Source organism: Macaca fascicularis, chromosome 1 (assembly GCF_037993035.2).
Source record: "Macaca fascicularis isolate 582-1 chromosome 1, T2T-MFA8v1.1".
Taxonomy (NCBI): Eukaryota; Metazoa; Chordata; class Mammalia; order Primates; family Cercopithecidae; genus Macaca; species Macaca fascicularis.
The window spans coordinates 231,616,346-231,644,132 of NC_088375.1; the positions used below are offsets into that span (position 1 = coordinate 231,616,346).

The following is a 27,787-nucleotide window of genomic DNA, read 5'->3' on the forward strand; positions in this document are numbered from 1 at the left end:
ATTGGTTATATGTTTTGTACATTTCACATTGATTTAAGAAAAGAAAGAAAAGGAGACGGCTCTAAAATGCATGTGGTTGGACACAGTGGCTCACACCTGTACTCCCAGCACTTTGGGAGGTTGAGGCAGGTGGATCACCTGAGGTCAGGAGTTCGAGACCAGCTTGGACAACATGGCAAAACCCGGTCTCTACTAAAAATGCAAAAAAAAAAAAAAAATGTAGCTGGGCCTGGTGGCGGGTGCCTGTAATCCCAGCTACTCAGGAGACTGAGACAAGAGAATTGTTTGAACCTGGGAGGCAGAGGTTGCAGTGAGCTGAGATCGTGCTATTGCACTCCAGCCTGGGTGACAAGAGCAAGACTCCATCTCAAAAATAAACAAACAAACAAACAAACAAAACGCATGCCCCCGCGCTGTCTGGCTGGAGCGTGGGAGCGGCAGAGGGTGCAGGACCATGCCTCCCACCTGTGAGACAAGCGGGTCTGAGATCCAGGGAGTGGCTCCCGCTCCTGGGGCCCTCTCCTCGTCGGAGGAGCGGAGCAGCAATGCCTCCAACGCAGCTCCCTGATTAACTCTTTGCAAATGCGAACTGCTCCGTCCTCGCCGGCCTCTCTGGGGCTCTCAGGGGCAGAGAATTAACTCGCGTCTGCTGAGGTAAGCGCAAGGGGCTCTCGGGGAGAAACGGTTGCGGCGCGCATTTTTCTCCGGTGGATTAGGGGTGCTCGGCCATCCTTGGGCCACCCCTGCCCGGCTCTCCCGGCGTCCGGCTGTGCCAGGCAGGCCTGCTCGTTCCGTGGAAGTTTACGTCTCTTTAATAAAGATTAAGATGTCAGAGGGCCAGCGTTGCACAAAATCCCACTTTTATTAACTTCTCATTACCAGCTGAAGAGCGAAGCCCATTTCTGAACTTCTGAAGCAGCGCATTTTCCCCAGGAAGAAAATAGTTATTAAATATGCATTTATGATGACTGCAGCTCACGGGTTCTTGCTGACTAAGCGACGGGCCGCACACCGCCCTGGATGGACTCGAGACGACGGGGACTTAATGGAAAGAGGGGCCAGGTGGCCTCGCCAGGCTGGAGGGCGCCCCTCGAGGTGGGGGCTGGGCCTGGCCTCGCCCTCCTGGGCTTTATGAGGCACGCACCAAGGAACCCTGGGGAGCGCTGCAGAGCCCTGGGGAGCACTACACGACCGTAAAGGGATCACAGAGAGCGAAGGACCTGGGCACGACCCACCGAGGCAGGATCTGGGGGCTCCCTGGGCAGTGAGGACAGGGCATGAGGTGCCAGTTGGATAACGCCTGTCTGGCTGGGGCTCACCGTGACCTCCTGGTTAACCATGGTCAGCTCCTATCCTCACCTTCCCAGGACAAACCCAGGCAGCCCCGGGGCAAGAGGTCTGGCCTTGGCTGTAATTTCAGGAGCTCCCAGTCCCAAGAGGGGCCTCTTTGGTCTGCTTCTCCCTCTCCCACCAGGACAAACCCTTCTCTTCCCATGAACCTTGGATGGGTCCCTTGAGTCATACACCTCTGCATCTGCCTCCTCCTGGCAGCGAAAAGCAGGCAGGGCAACTCACCTTCCCACCCTGAAGCCTCCTAGCCCCTCCCCAACCCCCTACTGGGACACGATCTCAGCCTCCACTAGGCCCTTCACATCATCAGTCTCAGGCCCGTCAGGCCTCCCTATGAGCTGTGCCCAGCAGCTTAGCCCTCTAGCTCCTGTCCATTTTCAGCCCCTTCCCACCCACACCTGCATTCCTGTCCCCTCCCCCTGCACCCTGGGCTTCTGTCCCAACCCTAAGGGACATGCTTTTGTCAAGCCATGGTCACAATTTCTCTGGACCCAGAGCCCTGCTGCTGTCTCATCCCTGTCCACCACCCTCAGTCCCAGTCCTAACAGCCCACTCCCCTTGGCCTCAGTAGGTGGCTCCAGGGATTACAGGGCTGCTTCCCGCCTCCCTGCTGGTCTCAGCTCCCTCCTGGGCCCTGGGTCAGGGAAGGGCTGGGGAACTCAGTGGCTCAGCCCAGGTTTCTCTGTGCTCAGAAATCTGCATCTGTCTGCCTGACGCCTTCTCTGATATCCACCATCTCCATTTCCGTCTCTCCGCCACCCAGTCCCCTACCCTGAGCATCAGGGCTTCCCATCCCTGCCAATGAGCCCATCCCCACTGTCCTCAGTCCCTGTTTCCATAGACTGATCCTTCTCCGAGACGTCCCAAATATGCCTGTTTGTCATCTTCTGTTCCATCCTTGTCCAAGCCCCTCTGCCCTTGGCTCTCTGCAGCCCCCTCCCGTCAGCACCCCAGGGACTCATGTGCATGGGACCTGCAAGCTCCCTCCACGCCCCTCCCCTGCCTCCCCCCTTGGCCTGGGGTCCTCGAATGCCCCTCCACGCCCTTCCCCTGCCTCTCTCCTGGCCTGGGGTCCTCAGATGCCCCTCCACGCCCCTCCCCTTTCCTCTCCTCCTGGCCTGGGGTCCTCAGATGCCCCTCTGCGCCCCTCCCCTTTCCTCTCCTGGCCTGGGATCCTCAGATGCCCCTCCACGCCCCTCCCCTGCCTCCCCTTCTGGCCTGGGGTCCTTAGATGTGCTGCTCCCTCCACCCGGAAGGCTCAGCTCTGCTCCACATCCTGCTCCAGCTCAGCCTCAGGGACTCCCTCAAGGCCCCTCCGCAGAGAGGCCCCGGGTCACACAGCAGCCCATTTTCGGCCTCCATAGCACTGCTCACGACATTGTTGTTTCTTTTTGTTTTTTATTCCTTTCCTTCAGGAGGTGGTGGGCTCTGGGGAAGGGCCTGACTACTCACAGCCTTGGCCTCGGAGACCTATGCTCCCTAAGCTTGCGGGAGGAGACAGCCAGGTGTCTGCTCAGCTGCTCATAGCTTCAGGCAAAGTCCTGCCCCTCCCTGAGCCCTGGAACCCCCTGATGAAGTGGGGGTCATAAAGAGAGAGGGCGAGTGCTTGTGCAGGAGGCTCCGAGAGGCGTCGACTGAATGAAGGAACCAACAACCACAGAAACGAAGGAATGAGTGGATGGCGCTGCCACCTCCCACCTGCACCATCTGCCTGGAGGTGGCTTTTCTAATGGGGGGCAAAGCCTTCTCCTGGTTTCATGTTCCAATTATTAGATGAGACACCTCCTTTGGTATATCCATCTTGCCATCCAGGCGGCCTCCCTGGAGCCGTGGTCAGGGCTGTGAGGGCCTGGAGGAGCCTAGTCAGGTCTGGCATCTGCAGGGCAGCATGGGCAGGAGCCAGCAGAGAACTATGGCCCAGACATATGGGCCATGTCCCTTGGGGCAAGTTCCCCCATAGGATGGAAGAGCTCAGGGACTCTGGCAACCTGTGCCACTCTCGGCTGCATTCAGGCTCTGCTGGGGTCTCTGTGAGTGAGATCTGGGTGAGTGGCCAGGACAGATGCCCAGGGACCACTAGGCCAAGTTAGGCCCCCCAGGATTCCCACCACCAACAGGTGGTCCCATCTAGAGCGGGCCTGCGGGGTCCCTGCGGGAGAGCAGCACTCCCTGTCTACTTGGGATGGTCCCAGAATTCTGGTCTAGACCTGATGTTTCTGCACCTGGGGGCGAGGCCTTCGACAAAGCCGGGTGGGGCCGGAAGAGCCTTAGACACAGTCAGTGTCCCGGTGCTCAGCCTCAGCTCACCGTGTTCTCTGACCAGCCTTTCCCATCCCCGGGCACTCAGAGCAACTGAGGACAGAAATGGAAGAGGCTGCTGGTGCTTGAGACCCACGTGGGGTGGGAGGGGCCGCCACACAGGCTGCAGGGTCTGAGGAGCCCCTAGGGTGCACACTGAGCCATCATCTACCAGAGGCCACGTGCCTGGAGCAGCTGGTGCCCCCACGATCCCCTGTCCACCAGGGCACCTCCATCTGAAACAGACCCTCTCTCTACGGCCCTGCCAGATCGCTCACTCTCAAGGATCCAGTGCTTGGCTGTCACCCCGCACCTCCCAGCACCGTCACGGTAGCACCCCGCAGGTGTCATCCCTGGGACCCCATAGCCGCACACCCTCGTGTTGTCTCTGTGTTGTCATTACTGCTGTCATCGTCACCGAACTGCTTCTCCCACTAAAGAGCACGTGTGTGTCCTGTGGGATTTTTCTCTGTGGGGTCTTTTCAAGCTGCACCTCTTCCCCACAACCCCTCAGCAAGGACCCCATCCCTCCAACTTCATCATCTGGTTTTGAGGAGAGGAGTGGCCAGGAATAGCCTGCAACCAGGAGTAGGGGGACACAGAGGGAGGGGCCCTGGCCAACCACACCTCCCGCCAAGGGTGACACTGTGGATCCCGGGCTCCTTGATGAAGCTGGTTCCTTGGGGGCCCCAGGGAAAGACTCCTGCTCCCTCTGGCTGAGTTTTTCCAGATGGCTGAGTTTTTCCCGATGGCTGAGTTTTTCCCGACGGCTGAGTTTTTCCCGATGGCTGGCTTTGTCTTCAGATGGACTCCTGGTGACTCACAAGTGTGGGGCTGTCTCTCCGATTCCCATGTTCCCAGAATAATGTGGAGTCCCTGGGGGAAGGAGGGAGCCCTCGGTCTTCAGAGTCCGGGGACGCAACTGGGTCACAAATGCACTTTAATGGGTCAAATAGGAGCCTCATGTCGGTGCTTAGCACACAGAGCCAGAGCGCCTGCGTTCAATGCCCCTCACAGCTGTGTGATCTTGGGCAGGTTACCGAACTTCTCTGTGCCCCATTTCTTCACCTGTAGAATGGGTACTGCTCACCAAAAGCACAAGTGCCTGAAGGCACATTAGCCAAATAAACAAGCAGACTGGGTTTTCAGTCCTTCCCTCTGAAAGTGCCCTGTACTGGAAGCTTCCATTCAGTTCCAAGGGCAGCAGAGCAGATGGCTTAGAAAAGGAAAGCAGACAGGGTTGGGGGTAGGATGGCAGCTCTTTTCTTTCTCCTCCTATTGCCTCATGGCCCATGGGACCAGGAGTTGAGCAGGCTGCAGGCCAGACCCCCCATCAACTGAGCAAACCTGGTCCCCGGGGCACGTTTCTGAAATGAGCCAGGATGGAGGGTGGGGACCAGGATGGAGGGTGGGGCAGGCGGAACGCCAGTTCTTCCAGCCTCTTTCAGGAGGCAGGCTGGGCTGCCACAGGAGGAGTGGAGGAGGTTCCTGAGAGTCTGGCTCCAGGGGTGTCTGGGCAGGTCTCCCCCGCGAACCCAGTTAGGTGGGTCTGGTGTGTGTGTGGGTGGGCTGGTGGGCAATGCCGTGTGTACAGGTCATCTACCCGGCCCCCCTGGGTTCAGTGCCTGCGCTCCAGGGCCTGTTTGCTGGAGAGGGTGAAAGGGACTCTCGCCACTGTGTAAATAGACTTTGCAAAGGCCTCGGCTTTCTCACCCCGTCTCCAGCTCTCCAAACTCACGCTATGAATTGGTGGGCTTATCAAACCCCGTCTGGCAGTTAAAAGATGTTTCCATGCATTGTGAGGCTGCATGGAAACCAAGTCATCTCGCCCCAAGGACAAAGGAACTCAAGTGTTTGAAATGCAAAAATATTTTGACCCGACTACATCATTTTTCAAAGGAAAAAAGTAATTCGCGGCTCACAATTCACTTGCTATCTCACAGGAAGTCCTGTATTTCTTATTCACTCCCCAAGGCCCGCTTCTCTGTGTGAGAGGTCACCTAAGAGGACCAGGGTGTGAGGGACATTCAAGAGTTTTCTTTCCGCCTCTTCCTGTTTTTTTTTTTTTTTTCTTGTTAATGCCTCATGTTTGTGAAGTACTCTCCTGAGCCCTGTTCTATGCCTTATCTCCTGGGGTCCTCCCCACCCCAGGAAGTTGAGTGGGGTACAGAGCATCTACCCTCTGTTGCCAAGTCAGAAAGCAAGGCCCTAACAGGTTAAGTGACTTGCCCCAGGTCATGCTGATTGATGATGGAGCCAGCACTGAAGCTCCTGGGGTCTCCCGGTCCCTTGATGTCTGCCCTCTCCTGGGCTCTTTAGTTCTCCCATGTAATGACTGTGTCTAGATGGGACCTTGAGGCTCATCATCATCATTGTCATCATCAGCAGTATCAATATCATCATCACTATCATTGCCATTGTCATCATCTCCCTCATCACCTAAATGATCCTCCTCCTCATCATCTGAATCACCACCATCACCAACATCATCACTATCATCACAACCATCACCATCATCATCGCCACCATCACCATTATCACCATCACCACCACTATCATTATCACCACCATCACCATCATCGCCATCACCACTATCACCATGATCACCACCACCATCACCATCATCACCATCACCATCATTATCACATCATCAACATCATCACCACCATCACCACCAACCCCATCACATCATCACCATCACCATCATCATCAGCACCACTATCATTATCGCCATCACCACCATCACCATCATCATCATCACATCACCATCACCATCATCACCATCACCACCATCACCATCATCACCATCATCATCACCACCATCACCATCATCGCCATCACCACTATCACCATCATGACCATCACCATCATCAGACCATCACCATCATCACCACCACCACCATCATCATCACCATCATCACCATCACTATCATCACCATCACCATCATCACCATCACTATCATCACCATCACCATCATCACATCATTACCATCATCACCACCACTATCATCACCACCACCACCACCATCACCACCATGACCATCATCACCACCACCACCACCACCATCATCACCATCACTATCATCACCATCACCATCATCACCATCATTACCATCTCCATCATCACCACCATCACCATCACCGTCATCACCACCATCACTATTATCATCATCATCAACATCATCATAATCAAAGCTACGATCATCATTGCTTCATCACTAACATCATCACTACCACCACGGTCACCATCATCTTCATCTTCATTATCAACTTCATCACCACCATCATCACACAAATCTTGATCTCACTATGAGTCTCAGGCATGTGCCAGGTGCTATTTTAAGTTTACTTTACACCCCACAACTTGTCTAGTCACCACCATAACTCTGAAGCAAAAGTTATTATTTCCACTTTACAGATGGAGAAATTAAGGTGTCAGTAGCATAAAGAAGTTTTCTTACAGGCCCTTTGCCTTCCAGGAAGTTCTTTTCACCACTAAGTCTCCCAAGTCCACAGAAAGTGCTTATGGACAGACCTTCATGGGGACTCTGGAGCAGCTCAGAAGAGGCTTAGCAGAGAGGCAGCCTGTGGGGTTAGAGCTGAGTAAAACCCCAAAGGCCTGTGGAGCTGTGCTTGGGGCCTGGCCCCCAGAACCACAGAAATCCAGACAATCAGGAAGTGTTCCCTGCTGGGCCAGGGCTTGGGTACTTGCTTGGGTTCACACAACCAAAGCTGTTTGAAGAGCAAGAGTTTCTCTTTGAGAGTGGGGTTTCAGAAGGGGTTCCCTGAGGGGTACACTGCAAGGGAGATGCAAGTCTTCCCTGGAGTTGTGTGGGGAGGTGTGAAGGGTGTATGACGCTGGAAAACCAGGGGCCCAAAGAAGGGCAGGGGGCTTAGGGGATACTATGGGGAGAGTTTGAGGGCCACAACTTAGTAATGGAAGATCCTGGGCACCCTGTAAGGAAGCCTGGATGAGGGACATGCAGACGGCACCTGCTGCGCTAACGAGGGACCGACAGCTGGGACCAGGCCTGACCATGGAGAGGGGAGGCATAACCCAGGCCCAGGACACGGTCCCACCATGGAGCGGGGAGGCGCATCCCAGGCCCGTGGAGGCGGCTCGTGCAGAAATCCCTCGCTTGGGGCTGGTTGTGGGGACCACACCGTTTCCAACCTCAGAAATCTGGACAGCCCAGAGCATGCGGCGCTGTGGGCTGCACTGCAAAACACTTCACTGGGTCCCCTCTTGCTCCAGCCTCCTGTTCACTAGTTGGTCTGGGTTTCAGGGCTTTCTTGGGGGGCCTGATTTGCCACTTACTGCCTATGGGGCCTTGGGTGGTGAGTTTACCTGCTTGAATGCAGTTTTCTCACGATTATGTGGAGGGAAAGAAAGGCAGCTGCCTCACAGGGCCGCTGTGTGGCCCCAGCACTCACTGGCTGTGCCCTAAGATCATCCCTTGGAGAGCTGCAGGGCAGCCTCTACCACCCAGACCTGAGCCCAGCGTGGCCAGACTTCGCACAGGGAGGGTGCTGCCATGCCCAGGCACAATCATCGTGGTGAACGAGGCCCAGAGATGTCTCGCCAGCCCCAGCTGCAGCCCCTGGAAGGAATCCCCGGGGCCTTCTGCTTCCGGCGCCTGCCTGGACCCTCCTCGTGGGTAAACTGAGGGTGACTTGGGCCTCCCCTCAGGCTGGTGTGACCTGCCGAAGGGCTCTGCGTGGGCAGACACGGGACAGAGGTGCTGCTCGTCCCTGGACCTCCTCCCCCGACCCAGGGTGCCCACGAATCCAGGCCTTCCTTCCGGTCTAATTTGCTGCTTTCTCCACCTTGCCAGTTCCCTTTTGCTCCCGCCTCTGCATTTCTCGTCCAAAACAGAAATACAAAGGGAGGAAATCTATTCAAAAGTCCTCCTCCTCATTTTATTTTTGCAGCTCTCTGGGGTGCCCAGGCTTCAGATTCTCTTCCGATAATTATCTGCCCTTTCGGGGCCTTGGTAACCCAGAGCCTCAGGTTTGGGAGGCAAGAAGGAAGCTCTGGCCTGGCTCGAGCAGGGAGCCCGTTCCCCAGCAGACACTGCCGCGTGCTCGCCCCTTCCCCTCTAACCCGGTGTGTGTGAGCCAGCTACAGTGGATGCTTTTTGTCTCTGAATATCTCCACTTCCTCTCAGCTGATCCGTGATGAACACCAGACCAGACTCTTTTTATGTGATAATTTTCCATCCCAGGCAATTCAAACATTTCTGTGGCTAATAATCTGAGTCTTGGCCATTGCTCAGAAATAACAGAGGCGAGGTTCCAACATAAAATAATACGTCTTGCTTTTTATTACTTAATTCATCAACACTATACTGGAGAAACATCTTGTTAACTGGGCAAGAAGAAACAGTTTCCCAATGCAGCCCTGGCTGATGGAAGCGGGTGTCAGGTGGAGTAATGAATCCCGTTAGCATAAAAAGAGGCCAGCGCTGAAAGAGGGTATTATTCAAAGAGGGAAATATTACTAAATAAGAAATTGGTACACTCGCACGGAATCTGTTACATTAAGAATCCCACTCTTTCTGGCCAAACTCAATTTGTTATCCTCACAATCTCCCCCCGTAGATAACAGATGAGAAGAGGAATAGCCCCGAGAAAGTGACCCCTCGGAATCTGCGAAGTACAGGGACGCAGCCAAGCCCACCACAGCATGACAGTAGACGCTTGCCTTTCCCACCCTCCAAGGTCTGTGATGATCTGATTTGGACCCTCACAGCGGAAGGCCCCCAGAGACCTGGGGCACCAAAAGCAAAGGCCTAAGAGGTCCTTGTTGCAGGGAACTGAAGTCCCAGAAGAATTCAGACTCCAGGAGGAGTCTGATGAGCTTGGTGGAATCTAACCTCATGTCTCCAGCACCCAGGACAGCTCCCCACCCACAGTAGGTGCTTCCTAGACACAGCCAGCCCTCGCATGTGTGGGGACGCTGGTTCCCACTCACCTCCTCCCGCTGCAGGTGCCCAAATCCAAGGATGCTCAAGTCTCTTATAGAAAATGGCATCACAGTGAATTAGCCCTCTGACTCTGTGGGTTTCAATGTGTGGTTGGTTGTATCCCGGCAACACTATTAAATGGAGAAGGGTCTTCAAACGCCAGCCTACAAGACCCCAAGGCAGGCATATTTGTTGAATGAATGAGTGAGTGAATGAATGAATGAGGGACGTTTTGAAAATGTAGAACTGAATCAGACACAAGGAACTCGCTGAGCAGATCAGTCAGGGCAAGCAAGGTTATGCCAATGTAACAAACAGCCTCTAAAACTCTGTCTTAACCAAATAACAAAGTCTTATTTTTCCTAAATAAACGTGTGACTTTTATTTTTTTCCCAAGCCCAGTGTGACTTGGCAGGGCAGCTCTGCTTGTGGTAAAGACTTGAGGAGCTCTCTGGGACTCTCTGGTTGCAGGGTTGGAGAGCAAAGAACTCCGGAGGGACCACACCAGCAGCTGGTGCCCGGCCTAGAGCAGCAGTGCCTACCCTCATACTCACCGGCCCGATGCTCCACCCAACCCCAGGTGGGCAGAAAGTCTCATCCTACCTCATTCCTGGAAGGCAGAGAGCCAGAAACTGGGGCCAGCTGTGCCAATGGCACCCACACACATGAAGGGATGACCCACAACCCTGGGCCACGAGGATTTTAGAATCCAGCCAACTAGAAGAGCCTTCCACGGCCTGCCAGTGTTCACTGACTGCCTTTACCACTTCCTGAGTGTGTGCTGCAGGCGGCACAGCCCTACGTGCTTCACTTCACATATTAACAAGTAAAACACCCCCTATTGGTGTTCATTTAAAAAAATCATTATCTCACCAATAAGGGATATTATCATTTAAAACTATTTCCAACCGGGCTTTTCAGACACATATGTCTTTATGCATGTGCACGTTGTTTGCATACAACATGCATCTTCTAGAAAACTCTTTTTTAACGAAGACTTTATTTTTTAGAGCAATGTCAGGCGCACAGGAAAACAGGATGGACAGTACATTGCTCCCTTCGACTCACTCTCTCCCTGTCTCCCCGCAATTCCCCCTTGACGCACACCTACGTTGGTGTGATACTCTTGTTACAATGGATGAACGAGTATCAGCCCGTTATTATTAACGGACGTCCACAGTGGACCTCAGGGGTCATGGTCACGTGTGAATGTAGAATGGCGCCTGGACCCGCCCTGGGAGTGTCACACAGAGCCCTGCCCCTGCCCTGCCCACTCGTCCTGCCCCCCAGCCCGGAGCAGCCCCTGATGGTTTTGGTTCTTCTACAGCGTTGCTTTGTCCCGAGTGCCGTGGGGTTGGAGGCATGGAGCATGCAGCCTTCTCAGACTGGTTGGGTCAAGCCGGTTTATCTTCTCTTATCCTGATGTCTCCTCTCCTCTTCCCTCCTGGTTAACCTCACTACCAGTTACTCAGCATCAGCGAAAGCAAGGGGCAGCCTGAGCTGTTCTCCAGTCCCGCTCCCAGGTGAGGCGCTGTCACTGTGCCACATACCTGCTCTCTGCCATGTAACCATGTCCCTCCCCTGAGAGGCGGGCTCATTCCACCCCTGTGCTGTTGGTGTGGCCCCGGGGTTGGCTTCGGGTGTCGGTGTGGCCGTGGTATTGGCTTCGGGTGTCGGTGAGGCCATGGTATTGGCTTCGGGTGTCGGTGTGGTCGTGGGGTTGGCTTCGGGTGTCGGTGAGGCCGTGGTATTGGCTTCGGGTGTCGGTGTGGTCGTGGTATTGGCTTCGGGTGTCGGTGTGGCCGTGGTATTGGCTTCGGGTGTCGGTGTGGCCGTGGTATTGGCTTCAGGTGTCGGTGTGGCCGTGGTATTGGCTTCGGACACAAGTGACGATGGGCTTGTTCTGAGCCAAGGCGTAAGGAGGATGAGGACTACGTGTGTCTGCCGTCCTCTTCTGCTGCCACCAGGAATATTTCATGCCCCCAGATAGCTCCAGCATCCAAGGAGGGCAGGCAGTCAGGACAAACTGGGCCCAACCTCCAGTGTGGACCAAGCCCTGCTGCGTGTCCACAGCAGCTAAGTCGAATGTGATACGGAGAGGCACCATGTGTGGTTTCGAGCCACCGAGTTGGGGGATGGCTTGTGTCTCCCACCCCCTCCCCATGCCACTGTGGCCACAGATGAACACTGCACCTCCCAGAACTCCACCCTGTCCGTCCTGCCTCTCTCTGAGCCCAACTGTGTTGACAGCTCAGTGCCATCCTGGGCTGGGCTCCTGAAGAGTCGGGGGCAGCCCTGACTTCGTGCTGAGAGCCGTCTGGGAGGCCATGTGCTGCACGCGACCCTCAGGACCCCACTGTGAGGTCTGCAGGCTGGCGTTTGGAAACTGTCTCCTGCGATTAAGAGTGTCGTGCATTATTTTCTGACGTGGCCTGGTGGGGGTGATACTACCTGGATGGCTAGTGTGGAGATACATTCAGGAGAATCGTGGAGGCTGTGGAGCGTGTGGCGCCTGGCGAGCATTCTGTAAGCGATGGTGACATGTACAGCAGCAGCGAGCAGGCTGGAGGGGTCCCTGCACATGAGGCTGGTGTATGGTAGAGGACAGCCCGGTGTCGGAACCAGGGAGGGGGAATGTTGCATCTCCACGAGCACACACCCTGCCTTTTTCCTTCTTTCCTGCATGACCCTCCTTCCCGCCCCCACCCCCTCAGCACAAGGCTGAACACACACCGTCTCATGGCCAGCCTGGAACCTGCAGTGGCAGTGAGGCAGGAGGGGGAGGCTTGGCACTGCTGCTCAGTGGCCCCAGCTGGGACCCTCACGGTCCACACACCTGTGGGATCACAGTCGGCCCCAGGAAGCCAGTGCCCCCACCAGAGAAGTAGGCTCATGGAGCACAAGCCTGGGATGCTTGTGGATCTGCAACCTTCTCCCGGGGCCTGGCTGCCCCACCCTGCTGCCCACCAGCCCCACCCCCAGGGCAGGTGCTTTCTCTAACAGCAGGTGGCTTCTTAGATAAGGTGGGGAGATACCACCTTCCATGAGGGGCCCACCTCCTGCGGAAAATTTCCACCAGCGAGATAGGCCTCACGGACCCCCACCGCAGCCCCCACTGGTCACATGAGGCCCTTACTCTCCCCAGAGCCTTCTTCTGGCCTCTAGAGCAAGACTGGACCCCAAGAAGCCCGGGAAGATCCTCCCTCTACTTGAGGGATTCAGGGCCCGCCTGGGGCCCAGCCTGGACACCGCTATGCAGAGGAGCAGCTGCAGAGCCCAGCCCCTAGTGCCCGCACAGGGACACCACTGGGCATGGCAGGACTTCAGAGCCCAGCCCTCGTAGCCAGGAGCACTCAACCTGCACCACGAGAGGGAAGTGTGCTCAGGCCATTGGGTACCTCACCTAGGCGGAGACAGGGTTCGGGAAGAGGGGTGGCACAGTATGACATCACGGACAGTGAGGAGCTGGGCCTCGGGAAGGGACCCAAGTAGTCCCAGCACCCAGGAGAGCTGCCCTCTTTTACCCTGGAGGGGAACCCGTCCCCTGGCTCGCTAGCGCACAGAAGCCCAGGTGATGAGAATGGTGGTAACGAGGTTTGGCAGGTGTCTCAGGAGGGAGGCGGTGTGGCTGTGTGGAAGAGAGAACTCCCCGCCCAAACCAATTACCGCAGACTTTGCTGAGGTGTGTGTTCATGTTTAAAGCAGAAGAGGCTAAGCGGGGCTCAGAGCTGATCTATTTTTCTCTCCTAATAGTGCGGCACAATTTAATTAACTCAATATTGCACCCACCTGAAGATTACGGACGGGGTTTATTGACACCACCATCTGGCTCCTATAAAGCTGGTAATGTAGCCAATAAATCCTGCTTCAGAACCAGGCGCCTGCGAGAGGTGTCCCGCCTGCAGGGTCTCCCCGTGTGCCCTGCTGCGGGAGCTGCTTGGGTGGCCACGATGGAGGGGCTGCCCTGGGCACCCTGTGGCGTCGGTTCGGTTGTGGAGAAAGGGTGCTGGTTCCAGGGCAGTCAGTACCCGTGTACCCTGACCCCCGCAGGGGCCATGGTGCCACTTCAGAGGCAGGTGTCTGCCCAGGGGCCCCCTACCCTGGTCACTGGGTTCCCGCTACCCCGACTGGTCCCCTCGTTCCCACACCCAGTAAAGAGCAGCCAAGCCCTGGACATGGGTTCTCAGATGCCGGGTGCCCAGAGCTGTGCCTGACTGACATGCTCTCACCCCACCTCACCCCGGGTGCCCAGAGCTGTGCCTGACTGACATGCTCTCACCCCAGTTCACCCCGGGTGCCCAGAGCTGTGCCTCACTGCCGTGCTCTCACCCCACCTCACCCCGGGTGCCCAGAGCTGTGCCTGACTGACACGCTCTCACTCCAGTTCACCCCGAACCACGCAGCATGTGAGACTCATTATCTCCCATTGCAAAGGAGGAAACCAAACGGCAAGGCCTGGAGCTCAAGGCTGAGGGCCGCACTGTCCCTGGCAGAACCAGGTCCAAAGGGCAGGGGTGGGCGGGGAAGGGGCCCTGGCTTGGTCTGGCTCCTCTGGGTCTCCAAGGTAAGACCCCTCTGTTTAACTTGGGGTTAAGGCAACGTCTCAGTGTGTCCTAAAATTTGTGATGTTTTGTCTGCTACTGGAATTTAAGTTTCAGCATAAAGGCTTAGCACGATAGAGGTCATTCCTGATGACAGCAGGGTCCCCAGAGCCACCTGTTCTCATGCCGAGCCAGGGACCCCGAGATGGGGGACACAGCTCCCTGCCCTGCCTTCCAGGCTCCGTCCACACCAGCCCCACTTCTGCGGGGCCTTTATGCCAGGCTGTACCCTCGTAGGCCTTTCAGAAGCTTCCCAGGGATGCTTCAGGGTGAGAAAGAAACCCAGGCTCTTCTTTCAGTCACGCAGAAAAAGGACAAGTTAAATTCTCATGTCCGCCCACACACTCTTGGACTTGGGCTGGATCTGTGTGAACAACGGCCCTCCCCAGGCTGCCCTGAGCCCCCGGCACCCTCAGGCCCTGGGGCCTTGCAGAGCAGAAAGGAAGCCACCTCAGACACGCAGGGCGGAGACCACGGCACCACCACAGCAGGTAATAAGCCACTGCGCAGGACGGTAATTAGCTACACCCCTCCCAGCCGAATCTGACGGTTTCCGCTGATTCAAGGGATCCTTTGGTTGAGGTGGGGGTGGGGTAAGTGGAATCAACTCAATTTAGAACGGGGGGAGGGGAGGCGGCAAAAAGGTTACGTTGATAAAGTCGTCACCCAGCCTGGAGCTGCCCATAACTCACCTTGGGCCACGCTAAACGGGCCATTAATCACCCTTATCAGCCTGTGAAGGGGCCCCTGCGGGACCGCCCTACCCCAGGGGGCAAGTTCAGGTGTGGCGAGGTGGCGAGAGGTCGGAGTCCACCCAGGGCCGGCTGCCACCTTGGAGGCCACGGGAGCTGTGGCTGCGGCCCCTCCCTCGGGCCTGATTTCTGCCCTGCGGACTGGAGCCTCGGGAGCAGAGCAGCCTCTCCAGACAAGCCGCAACAGTTGTGAAAACAGGATCCTGGGAGTGGGGTCGGGGGAGGCGGGAGAGAAGGCAGAGAGGGCGGAAGCCAGGCACCTGGACTGGTCCCCGGGGCAGCTGAGGGTCCCCAGGGCCATGGCCCAGCGCTGCCTTGGGAAGGGGATGGCGCGGGCGGTGCTTTCTGACTTTCTGCTGCCTGGGCCGCCTTACACCTCTCCGCCTGCAGCCTTTGATTCAGCAAAATCAAGGATGCAAACTTCTTAGGAATACTTAGTTTCCATGGTAACCGTAGCTGACCTCAACATTATTGTTCTCAAGAGGGGACTGACTTTACTATATGTTCATTCACTGAATTAATGGACTCCCAGTTCTTTTATCAGCAACCCCGGGACAATGGAAAGAGAGACATGTCGTCAAAGGGCTTTCAGCCACTGTCCAGCCTTTTGTCCGCGGCTTACTGCAACGAAGTAAGTCTATTCAGGCTGAGATTATCAAAATCAACTCGGGGCTGTCTCCGGGGCAGCTAAACACACTTGGATTTCATAAAGACATAACTGATCCCACATGCAAATTAATAATTTGGATAGCAGGGTTCTTAGGGTTAGGGACTTGGGTGTGCATTTTTTTTTTCTTTTTTGGTAATAAAGCGCATGGGTAGGTAAATGAAGTTTAGTGACAGCACTCTGGCGGGATCTGTGTTGCTGGCTGGCTGCTAAGGGAACAGGGGGAAAGGCGGTCTGAACCTCACTCACCTCGCTGGCATAGACCTCAGCAAAACCAAGCTTAGGGAGGCCGCAAAAAGCCTTCTAGATCCGGTACACACCATAGAGCCTTCTAGTTCCCATATGCACCAGCTGAGCCCGACGCATGCACAGCAGCACCTCCTTCTGCAGCTCTGTTTTTCAGGGTCCCTGCATCTCTCCAACCCCATCCCCTCCCCTCCCTACCCCCGCCCCCCACTCCTTTCCTCCCCATCCCTCCAGCCTCCTTGAGGAGGAAAACAATACAAACAGAATACAGTAAGCCACAGGCCTGGACACCGAACAGCAGTCTCTGGCTGCGTGGTGCTGTGCTGGGCTCAAAGCCCGGCATGGCCAGGAACTCGGTGTTATCCCGCTCGCAAACTGCCCGGAGTCCCAGCAAGGTCCCAGCCGCGTTTAGACCTCAGGGTGTGTGGCCCCCTCCAGTAACTGCTGCACAAAAGACACTTAGCAGTTGCCTGTCTGTCTCGCTCCCATCTTCCTGGGATCAGGAGTCATCCTTCATTAGCCCCCAGTCCCCACGGGACGGGCACAGAAAACCTCTGGATTCCTCGTTACCGGAGGCATTTTGCCCGGGCCGAGCTATAGAAAATGCCCGCACCACAGCCCAGTGGGACAGGCCATGGTTCTAACATCCAAATAATCATTTCACAAATTATCATCATTATCAATCAATCACCCTGTTTGGACAATGCGAGGCTGGGCTATCAGATGACTTTTATGACCTGTAGCATTTTGTATGTAATAATAATAACCGGGAGAGATTTATGGACCCATCACCGGCCCCTCTTCCAGCGGAATGACTTTATTAGCTCGATTTATTTTTGACCCTCCTCTAAGCCTCTGCACTCCCGCCCCTCGCCCTGGGGGCTGGCTGGGGTGGACGCATTTTTCCGAAGCTTCTGAAGGGTTTTTTTCAGGTCCTCAGGCCTAGCCGTCCCATGCGAATTCACGATGTATTTATTTTTGGGAGGAGGGGGATAAAGAAGCGGAGGGGAAGAGAAAATAAAAATAAGAGAAAAGGTCACTTCCTTTTGTGTGTGTTTTCCCGTTCTGTATTAACACGTCTTTCCTTTTCAAGAGGGGGAAGGAAAACACGATAAAGTGGACAAAGGGAAAGGCTGCCGGGCCATGTTTCCCCTTTCATATCGCCAGAGATTGAATCAAAATTCTTTCAGCTGATAGCATCTCCCGGGTGGACTACACTCTTGTTAACGGATAAATTCAAGCCCTCCAGAAAGTCAAAGAATAAATTTAAGCCTTTTGCCAAATGTCTATCCTATTGGATTTTGATAAGATGGCCATTGAGCCTTAATAATGTCTTCCATCCATTTTCAGCGAGCCCTTAACACGGCTCTTGATTCGTCCCCAAAGCCTCTTCGCCCGGCCTTTTTATTACCGGCTCTGGCGGGCTCTCCAGGGAGCCGCGCGCCCTGAGTGATGGATGGACAACTCGCTAGATTATCTCCCGCAGATGTTTGCTCTCCAGGAGCCCCCGGGCTTTCCCTCTAAGTAAACAGAGACTAAATAGAGAGTCCGCTGGAGGGAACGGTCCCAGAGGTCCCCACACCGCGGCCAGGAAAGGCGCAACGCAGCCCGACCCACAGTCAATGTGACTTTTGGGAAGCGCCGGTGACGCGCGCCCAGGGCGCACCAGAGCGGGCGCGGGGACGGGGCCAAAGCTCTGGGCTGCGCGGGGGCACGAGCTGCGGAGTGAACGAAGGCGCAGAGGCCCGGGTGGGAGACAGAGGGGACACGGGAGGCCAGGGCGAGGCTGAAGGGGCACAGGAGGGATGAAGGAGGACCCTCCTCTGCGGTTGCTGGTGGCTCCGCCCTCCTGGGGGCGGGGGCGGGGCTGACGGGAGGCACCTCTGTAGCTCCCACAGGAGCCCCGCCCCGCGCCACAGTCCTGGGTTCGAATCCCAGGCCTCCATACATCCCCCGACCCGGCCACCCTCGCCTGTACATTCTGAGTAGAGTCATCCTGCATCCGGCCCCTTCGGAAACCTCGCTCTCTGATACTTAAAATTCCTAACCGTGGCTTCCTCACAAAATATCACCTTTTCTGTAGCTCATGTGCCAAGCTGCTGATTGAATTAATTAACTTCGTCACATTTCACTGAGGCAGATAAAGAACAGGAAGTTTAATCCTCTCAGCAGTGGATGAACTGAGGTCAGAGACAGGAGCTGCGCACCCACAGGTCACACAGTGCTCCCCCTCCCCCCCGCCACACCGTGATGTTCCCCTATGAGGTTTTTAATGCTCCCAAGTGCGCCTTTGGGTGACGCAAACTACAAAACCTTGAAACCAGAGTCCTCGTCCTATAAGTAAGGATTGCACTGAATTCATCCTGAAAACAGCACCACAGTGTGCACAGTTACCGTAGCAATCCACACATTGCACCTATACCGATAGCTCTAAGTGGCGCCTCTGTTTGCAGGGTGGGGCCTCTGTCTGGACTGATGCCTCTCGAGGGCTGTCTGTCCTGGTCTTCCTGGCCCCCGAGTCTGAAACCTTTGCCTTTGAATTTTAGCTCACATCTCTCAGTCTCTCAGCCCCAACTCCCCTGGGCCCCCGAGAGTGCCTGGAAATGTAACTGAACGGGTCCAGTCAGAGCCCTGGGGTTAGGGATCTGATTCTCCCACCAGCGTGGCCTTGGCAAACACTCGAATCTCCCAGACCTGACGGTGTTTAGTGTAGAGGCTGAAAAAACTGTGAGTTGATGGCTCAGGCAGTGCTGTGTGGCAGCCTCCCCCTCTGGTGGAGCTGCGCCTAAGGACTTGGGTGAGGACGCCTCCTCCAGGCAGCCCCCAGCCCCTCGGACTGGGTTTGCAGGACAGCGGCAGGGAGGAGCCCTGGGCTGGGGTCGGGGGCCTGCTTAGACAGGACCGCCCACCAACGCCCTTGATGCTGGCTCTCGTACCCTGCACTGAGCTCCCTGCAGCTGCAGTGGTGTTGTGGGGGGTCTCGTGCATCGGGTCTGCTCTGATTCTGTGGGATGGCGGAAGCTGGAACTCCTCAGCCCAACCCAAGGCTCTCAACCAGCTTTCCAAGGGCCTGCGTCAGAGGGATGCCTGTTGCCCTGGGCACTTGGAAGTCGGCCCCTGGCTGGACAGCACCTCATACCCACCCCGGGAGCCGCTCTCAAGAATGACCTTGGGCCACATTGGGCAAGACCTGATGGCCCCATATATGAGACAAAAAGGCAAACCCCACTGTGGCCCAGAGACACAGAAGGTGGTGCCCACTTCGCCCTCCTTCTGTCCTATTTCACTCTGGTTCAGAAGCAGCCAGCACTTGCCTCCTCCGTGCCCTTTAAATCTAGACTTGACCTTTTAACCTTCTGCCTTGACCCCTGTTCCTAGACCAAGCAATCCCTCCCAGTATAAACTGATCCCCTTCTAACCTCCTGCCAGGCCACCTCCACGACGCATTTAGGAGAGGCGCGGCCAAGGAGGGCGTCTTGAAAACGTCAGAGGGTCCAGGGACGCATGGGGTGGAAAACTCAACACTTTCAGGCTCACTCGAGAGCTTGAGGGATTTGCACTAACTGCAGGTCACTTTTTGCATGAAGTGGAAACATTGCAGTTCTCGGAAATCAGCAGCGCTGCTTACTGTTTCCTGCTCCTCTACGTCCTTTAAGAAAATGTGAAATCATTTAAAGAGGCAGGAAAGAAGAAAGAGGGAAAGTAGAAAAGACCAGCCCTGGAATTTGCTCCATGGCGCAGTCAAACATGGGTGCAGGAAGACCTCAGGCGTCCTGTGGATGGCGGGGACTGAGAACTAACACCTTGTCCTCAGACAGAAGGACCCCAGCAGGCCAGACACAGCCACACGAGTGATGGGGAGGGACATGGAAACCAGTTCGCCCGGTTTCCAGAGGCCCTTCAGTGGGTCACTGCGGGCTCAGAAGTCTCCATTGCCATGGTTTCTCTAAAATCAATGTCTCTGGGGTTGAACCTGGAGAGAAGGGTCAGGTCCCCTGTGCTTAGCTCTGCCCAGATGGTGGGTCCCTGTCCCTCATAGGCAGCTCCACCCAAATGCCTCAGCTGAGAGACTGGGAGTTTGGTGGAACTAGCACAGGGCTTTCCTTTGACTTTGGGAGAAAAAGGGCATATCGATGACTTAAATACTCAGCTCAGGTCGTGGGGTCAGGCCTTCCTAACCACAAGGCCGCCAGTACCCCTCAAGCCCATATTCTGCGTCACGGAAACCAGTTGTAATTCTTACAGAATTGTAACAGCACTCGGTAGGCACTGACTCAGCGCTGGCTCCTCTGTGCCAGCAGCCCCCACGGTGCCCCCTGTCCCCCGCGATGCTGTCTGGGTGGAGATGTGTAAATGTGACTCTCTAAATTTTATCTTGCTTTAAAGCAAAGATGCCAAGCGAGAGACTGTTACTTTAATTTTACTAGAAAACCCAAGCAAATAGGAGATCGGCCACCATGTGTGAGGGTGCCTGTGTCTGTGGACGTCTGTGTGTGCGTGCAGACAATGCATAGCCCCTGGAAGCCGAGTTCTGGCTGCTGAATGGGTTCTAGGTTTTGGAGCTGCTTTCCAGGCCGTTCCTCCTCCTGGCCGTCTAGACTGCAGTGTGCACACCCAGCGACACGTGTGACTGTGTGTGTCTCCCCAGGGCCTGTGTGTTTCTCTGCATATCGTTCTCCCTCTGAATCTGTTAGAGCTAATGTTTGTCCACCAGCCGTTACCCACCACCAGTCAGCAAAGCTGTGGATAATGCCACGTGGACCCCTTATCTTTCACCTCGTGGTTTGCTTATTTAAAGCGATGCTTCTTTGGAAGCTACGAGTGCAGCAAAAGGCTTTGTTGAATCTGCAGCCAATTTTTCCCCGTATTCTTTTCATGAGAGTATCCAGCGAAGACAGTTAAATAAACACAACCTGCGTTTATTTAATTTTCCTGTCTGCGTGGCCTGAAGCTTTCCCACAGGTACAGGGCTCTCCTCCGCTCTTGGGAGTTAGGAGAGTGGCGGATGGCCCTGTACCTGTGACCCTACGGCGACATTATCCCCACCTCCCCACACAATAAAAAGACGCATCCCTGCTAATGACAGCAAAGCCACTGTCCTGTGCACACGTCAGTCCATGGATAACACATTGCTCAGGGCCCACCAGCAACATTCCGACTGCACGCTTGTTAACTCAGGGACAGCTGGGATGGCGGTCGCCCCGCCAGGAGCTCCGAGAACTCTGGGGAGCCAAGACGGCGCGGGGCGAGCTCTCCTACCTTTTTGATGCAGCCTTCCTGGGGTGACACTTCCGCATCCGTCAGTATTTGCTGCAAAACAATTTTGAGAGGGGTTGTTAGTTTCTGAAAAAACGTCGTTCTCAAGCTACACTGGGTTCTAAATGGTGAGGACAGATCCACTGTCCCCAAAAGTCACAGGGTGGGACCCAGCGGCTTCTCCACAGCAGGAAATGAAGACTCCATTGATCGCAGGTACCCCTTCTTCCAGCAGAGGCTCCCCAATCACCGAGGACCCCAAGCAGCCCCCAGGGACTTTACCTCCCTGGAAACACCACACTCCAGGGATGGAGACACAGTGTGTCGCTCACTCTGGCCCTTTAGTGGTTGGGTGGGGACCCAGGTCAAGGCATCTCAAGGTGAGCCATTCGTATTATTTATGAGAAGCATCTGGGCAGAGCGCACGGACACCCTGGATGCTGAACAGACTCTATTTTTATTTCCTCCAAGTTCCATGGACAAATCACACCGTGTGTATTTAGACATAACTTGGCCTATGTTGTGCTTGGCCCTGGACGGGTGAGGGACAGCAAGGTGCGGTCCCTGCCCTCGGGGGGCTTACAGTCCAGCTCGGGAGGTGGAGGTTGGGGGGAGCTAAACTCTGCCCAGTGGTACCAGGAGACAGAGGCAGGCGGCCAGAGCGAGGGGCAGAGGTTGGCCAGCGCCCTGCAGAAGGACGGCTTGGTGGGTGCTGGAGAGAGAGGGAGCTCATGCCATTTCTCTGCTTCCTCCTTTTTGTCGAATCAGAGGTGTAAGCGTTTTAACTGGCTCTTCACTCCCATCCATATCCCTGGGAGGGGGATGTCCCCTATGGTTTTTGGAGGAAACTTCTCAAAGGAAATCAAGCTAAGGCAGAAAAGCCGCTGTGCCTAGTGTCATGCAGGGGCCCAGGATGGCCACTGAGGACCCCCCAGCAGTTCGCTGTGGGCCTCACAGGAGCTCCCGCCCCCTCACCCACGTGTGACAGAGGCCGAGACAGGGAGGCTGGAGTGGGCCAGCAGTCAACTTGTTCTTCCTCCAGGGTTGCTCTAGCTGGAACGTTCTTTGGCTCTGGAGAGCATTTTGCCAGGTGTCTCCTCTTAAAAGCCACCAGGCTGCACTCCAGAGGGGCGGCGTCTCAGTGACCCGTCCCAGAGTGCTGTCTGTGCTAAGCAAACTGACAAACGAGCTCTAGAAATTGGATTTTTCCCTTCTGGACCCAAAGTGGCCGTGCACGGATGAGTATACGGAAACCGCAACATTGTTTCCATAAGAATAGAACCAAGATTGAAACTGATACTTGAAAAATAAAAGGAGAAATGATGCTCAAGCCAAAGGTTTTCCTTCCCCTCCCCTCAATATTACATGATGACTTTATACATCATAAGGACGGAGCACAGCGTGCCTGCCAAGGCGCAATTGACAAGCTGGCGTTCCCAGCCACAGCGGGGCCCAGCCTGATCGCCTTCCGGGTCACCCTGTGCTAATGTGAATGGCAGTGACGGCTGCTAGATTCAGGCACCTAGATGGGCTGCGTTTGGAAGAGGAGAAAGCCTTAGGAGGAGTGTGACCTGCCCGCCGGGCCGAGGCTGGAGGCAGAGCTTGAGACGTATTGATGACTTGAATACTCAGCTCGGGTCGTGGGGTCAAGCCTTCCTAACCACAAGGCTGCCAGTACCCCTCAAGCCCATATTCTGCGTCATGGAATCCAGTTGTAATTCTGACGGAATTGTAACAGCACTCGGTAGGCATTGACTCAGCGCTGGCTCCTCTGTGCCAGCAGCCCCCACGATGCCCCCCTGGAGGCAGAGCTCAAGGCAGTGCTCATGTGGAATCTGTCCTCGCTCTGGATGCTGGAGGACCGTGTGGCCGTCCCAGGTCTGGTGAAAGGGACGCCCATCCCACTGGTGGCCCTGGAGCTCTTGAGAGTAGAAGGACAGATCCCGCCATAGTGAGCCGCCCCGAGCAGAGAAGCTGTGGATCTCGTTGCCAGTTAAAGGCTGGGCGGAAACCAGAACCAGGGCCTCCGCAGTCCTGCCTGCTTCATGAGGCGCATCGAGGAGTGAGATGCTGGTTGTGTCTCTCTGGCATTTGCAGCCAAGTCACAGGCACCTGCGCAGACACCACCAGCGAGAGGGCCCTGCCCTCCCCACCCTGCCCTGCCAGTGCCTGCTCACAAACCCACACACCTGCCCAGAGCCCACAGGGGCCTGGCGCTGGTCTAGGAGCATTTGGTGGCCTCTGGTTGGGCATTTTCCTGGAGGCTCCCTCCTGTTCCCAGTGGGAAAGTGCATGCCACAGCCCATTCAAGCCATTCCCAACGCAAGTGACACCCCCACCATCATCCCCCGGCCAGGTCAGTCCAGGAGCCCTTGTTAACACCGCATCTTCACATTCAGAGGGGGCTAGAGCCCTCCATCCACCCACCGATGCCACCCTGGGCCTGCTGTGGCCTCAGATGCAAAGCTTTCAGGTGGGGGCTGCCCTCACCCTCCCTCTGTCCACGCTGCTCTCTGTTGGGTGTGCTCCGTTCCTGCTGTGGCCAGCTGCATTTTCACTTGCACTTTTGGTGGCCTGATCTTCCTGCCTCCCTGCCCTCCGAGTGGCCGGGTGGGATGGAACGCCCCCGTAAACCCACCTGTCACGCCATGTGGAGGCCATTTTTGCCTTTCTGGCAGAGTCTGACAGGGTCTGTGCGTGGGCTTGGCCAGCACTCCTGCTCCCCGGAGCTTGTCATCAGGTGGGGACGCAGGGACGGACCTCCAACACTGGCCCCAATAGTTGAAGGCGTTGCATGCGACGCACCGACCAGGAGGGCCCGGTCATACGGGGCGGCATCAGGAGGTGGGACCTGGCCAGCCTGGGGTGGTGGTGGGGGCAGGTGCTATAGCTGCTGGGCTCCCGGCTGTCTCTCTGGATCCTCTGAGCGCAAGGCCTGGGCCCCCTTCGGGCGGAGGGTGTGGGCTGCTGAGGACTGTGGTCACAGCGGAGCCCAGTGTGGAGCCACGGAAGAGCCGCACAGATGTCGAGCCTTCCCCAGCTGCCCTGCACCCTCTGAAGAGGAAGCCGGCGCCCGATGGCAACAGAGAAAGAAGCAGCCTCCTGCAGGAGGGGCACTGGGGCCTGAGCCGCGTTCCGGAACTGCCTGCCCCATCTCACAGCCCACCTTGGCAGGTATGAAGACCATTCACTCTGCCTCTTCACTCGCTGCTGAGCTCAGGTGGAAAAACGGCCGGACGCGCTCCCCGGCTTCCTCAGCCCCGGCCCCCTCCCTTGCCTGAGCCGCTGTTCTGCTGAAAACCCTCTTTATTTTGCTAGCTGGGCCCTCAGCACACGCACCGCTGGCCCCTGGATTGCTGGCAATGGCCACCGCGCTCTCCACCTCTCCGCACCCCGGCAGAAGTATTAGGTGTGTTTGATTAAGCGTTTTAGCCAAAAAAGCGAGGTCTGACCCCTGGCATTTAGCTTCTCTCGCGGGTGCCAGTGCCAGGATTTAGCTAAGTGGGGTTGGTCAGAACCTCTTTTTTGACTCTTAAAATAAATACCCTCTGTTCTCCAAAAAGCCAGCAAAGAGGCCACGTACGCAGAGGCGCTTACGGCTCTGGAGTTCTGGCGCGGCCCCAGGGGGGCTCAGCTTGCTGTTCGGTGTCACAAATGGATCCCAGAAGGTTTCTCTCCCGTCAAAAGTATCTGTTATTAAAGTATCTGAGAACCTAACAAAGGAGGAAGTCCAGAGTGAGCCCCGGCCACGGAGCTGCTTCCAAACCGGCGGGAGGTGAACGGAGCCTGGCGCGGCGGAGGCTGAGGCCCATGAGGGCCCCCAACACTCCAGTTAATGCACCCCTTGCTCTTGGCATTGAGAGCAAACCTCCTCTCTCTAACCGACTTCTCTTTTCTTTCTTCTTCTTCTTCTTTTTTTTTTGAAACAGGGTGTCTCGCCCAGGCTGGAGTGCAGGGGTGCAATCATGGCTCACTGCAGCCTCAGCCTCCTGAGCTCAAGCGATCCTCTCAACTCAGCCTCCTGAGCTCAAGCGATCCTCTCAACTCAGCCTCCTGAGCAGCTGGGACAACAGGCACACCACCACCCTGGCTAATTTGTTTTATTTTTTGTAGAGATGGGGTCTCACTCTGTTGCCCAGGCTGGGACTCCTGGACTCCAGCAATCCTCCCAAAGTTCTGGGATTATAGATGTGAGCCACCATGCCCAGTCAGCTCTAAACCAACCTACCTTCCTTCCTTCCTTCCTTTTCTTTCTTTCTTCTTTCCTTTCTTCTCTCTCTCTCTCCCCACCCCACACCCGCAGGCTAGAGTGCAGTGGCTCCATCAGTTCACTGCAACCTTGACCTCCTGGGCTCAGGTGATCTTCCCACCTCTGCCTCCCAAGTAGCTGGGATTAGAGGCATGCTCCACCATGTCTGGCTAATTTTTTGTATTTTTTGTAAAGACAGGGTCTCACTGTGTTGCCCAGGCTGATTTCTGACTCCTGGACTCAAGCAATTCTCCTGCCTCGGCCTCCCAAAGTGCTGGAACGACAGGCGTGAGCCACTGTGCCTGGTTCTAACCTACTTTTCTTTCTTGCCCATTTCTGAAGTAGCTTCATTGGACCCAAAGATGTGGGTCTGAGTCTAGAACCTACTAAAAGCTGATTCCAAGGCCTCCTCTCCTTGAAGAAGCCCCTATGGGTGGAGTCGGGGGCTCAGGGTTGTCTGTGCAGGGAACCCAAGGGTGTTCAAATGGCAGGGCTGATGGAGCCCTCCACAACCCCCACATCCCATCTAGGCTGCAAACCTCGCTCCGCTCACTGCTGGGAGGCTGTGGGGTCGAGGGGCTCAGGGTTCTGCAGGAGACACAGCCTGAGCAGAGGTCTCGGTGGCCAGCGGCTTCCGCTTCCCTGCAGCCTACATGTTCAGGAGGGTTTTACAGCCAACTAAACAGTGCCCTGGCAGGGCTGGAAGCTGATGACCAGGCCACACTGAGCCTCCACATCTCAGGATCATCTCTAACTCTTGGAGAGCCACCCACACACCCTCCTTTTCTGAGAGATGGAGTTTTTAAAGAACAAATCTCATTCTTCATTTTCTTTTCCAAATGGAAGCCCTGGGTGCTGCCAATTTCCCTGGTGTAAATGTTGCCTCAAGGTGATGGCAATCCTGAGGCCAATCATCACAGCAGCAGGTCATCTTCTGGGGCCCTGCCGCATGTGGGGGGCCTGTCTCAGGCACCGAGGATGCAGACCTCCTCCTCACAACCACATGTGGGAAGCAGGAACCAGCAATGCCCCTGCTGTGTAGACGGGAAACAGGGGCTGCAGAGTTGAGGTGACTGGGCAGTTGATGAGGAGCTGCTCAGGGCGGTGCCCGCACTCGAATGTGGGCCTCCTGACTCCCAGAGTGTGCGCCGGTGGGACAGAGGCCTCCGGGTGGATGCCTCAGCAGGAAGAAGCCACACGCCAGGCCCTTCCACCCAGGACTTGCACCTGAACCCCGGCCAGGCCTCTCTCCGTGGCCAAGCTCCCTCTGGCCGTGTGGGCTCCAGCGGAGCTGGGTGGCTTCCCGTTGGCAGCTCCCGCAAGAACCGTGAAAGGCGGTTAGTCACCGGCCGCCCCGGCTCTGGCTCCCAGAGCAAAGACTGCACTGGTGTTGACACAAACCCTTGAGCTCTCAACCGGGAGTCGGGTAATATTTATTTATTTTTTGCATTAAAAAAAATCAGCTTGGCCGTGTTTGAGCTACAGAAATGATTTTTTTTTAAAGCTCCTTGGACACTGTTTTTAGCTTTTATGCCTAAACAGATACTTCTCAGTTCCTTCAAGTGAGATCTATCCAATGAATGGAGGCTCTCTCTTTACTCCTAAGAAAAATATTTACATAGTCAAGTACGGCACAGAAAAGGACCTGAGCTCTAGAGAGCCCGTCCCGAAATGCACAGAGGTCTCTACGCCGCTGTTTACACTCCCAGCCGCCACCTCCCTCACTCCTGCCCTCTACATCCCCCCACCCCAACCACCAAAGCCTTCCCAAGTCTCCCGCGTTGGGCCCTGTCATCAGGGGTGGCCTGGGTTCCTCCTGAGAACCCCACGGGGCTGTGTGACACGAGGGGACGGCCCCTAAGTCCTACCTTCCAAACCCTCTTTGTTTTGGCCAACGAGAAAAGCCAGGCCGCTCCGCTTCCAGGGCCCCCAGCAGGGGACAGCACTAGGATGCAGCATCTTCGCCCCCAGCCCCACAGGACCCGAGCTCCAGGCAGGCAGCATCTCCGCCGACCTGGTGTGATGGGGCCTTCTGCTTTGCTCTGGCCACAAGAACTACCGCGGGGGCCAGCAGACTTCAGTGCATGCCCAGTGATCTTCTCTCAACCTGCAGGGCTGCCACCGCCTGGCCAGTGAGGCCTCGAAGGTTCGAAATCTGGGCATGGCCTGCTCTATTTCTGATGTTCCAAGAACACTCTGTTCGCTGGCAGCCCCGCCTGTGAGCGCTGCCCCTTGGCCCGGACACGCCGCCCGGGTGAGGCTGGCCCCGCGTGCATCTCCCTTCCTGTGGGGAAGATTGAACGAGCACTGCTCCTCCTCTCCCTGGCCCCCAAGAGCAGGCTCCACACCCCTTCGTGTCCTCATTTCATAAGCGGTATTGAGCACCTTTGGTCTATACTGCC

General features: G+C 56.0%; 1 protein-coding gene across 27 annotated transcripts in view; it reads right to left on the bottom strand.

Moving 5' to 3' along the window:
* Positions 1 to 27,787, bottom strand: part of PRDM16 (PR/SET domain 16) — a 366,115-nt gene that overhangs the window by 170,843 nt on the left and 167,485 nt on the right. For all 27 annotated transcript variants that reach the window (XM_074022537.1, XM_065530880.2, XM_074022501.1 and 24 more), the window contains one exon: positions 21,140 to 21,190. In XM_074022537.1, the coding sequence (XP_073878638.1) occupies positions 21,140 to 21,190 (51 nt within the window). The remainder of the gene's footprint in view (positions 1 to 21,139; positions 21,191 to 27,787) is intronic.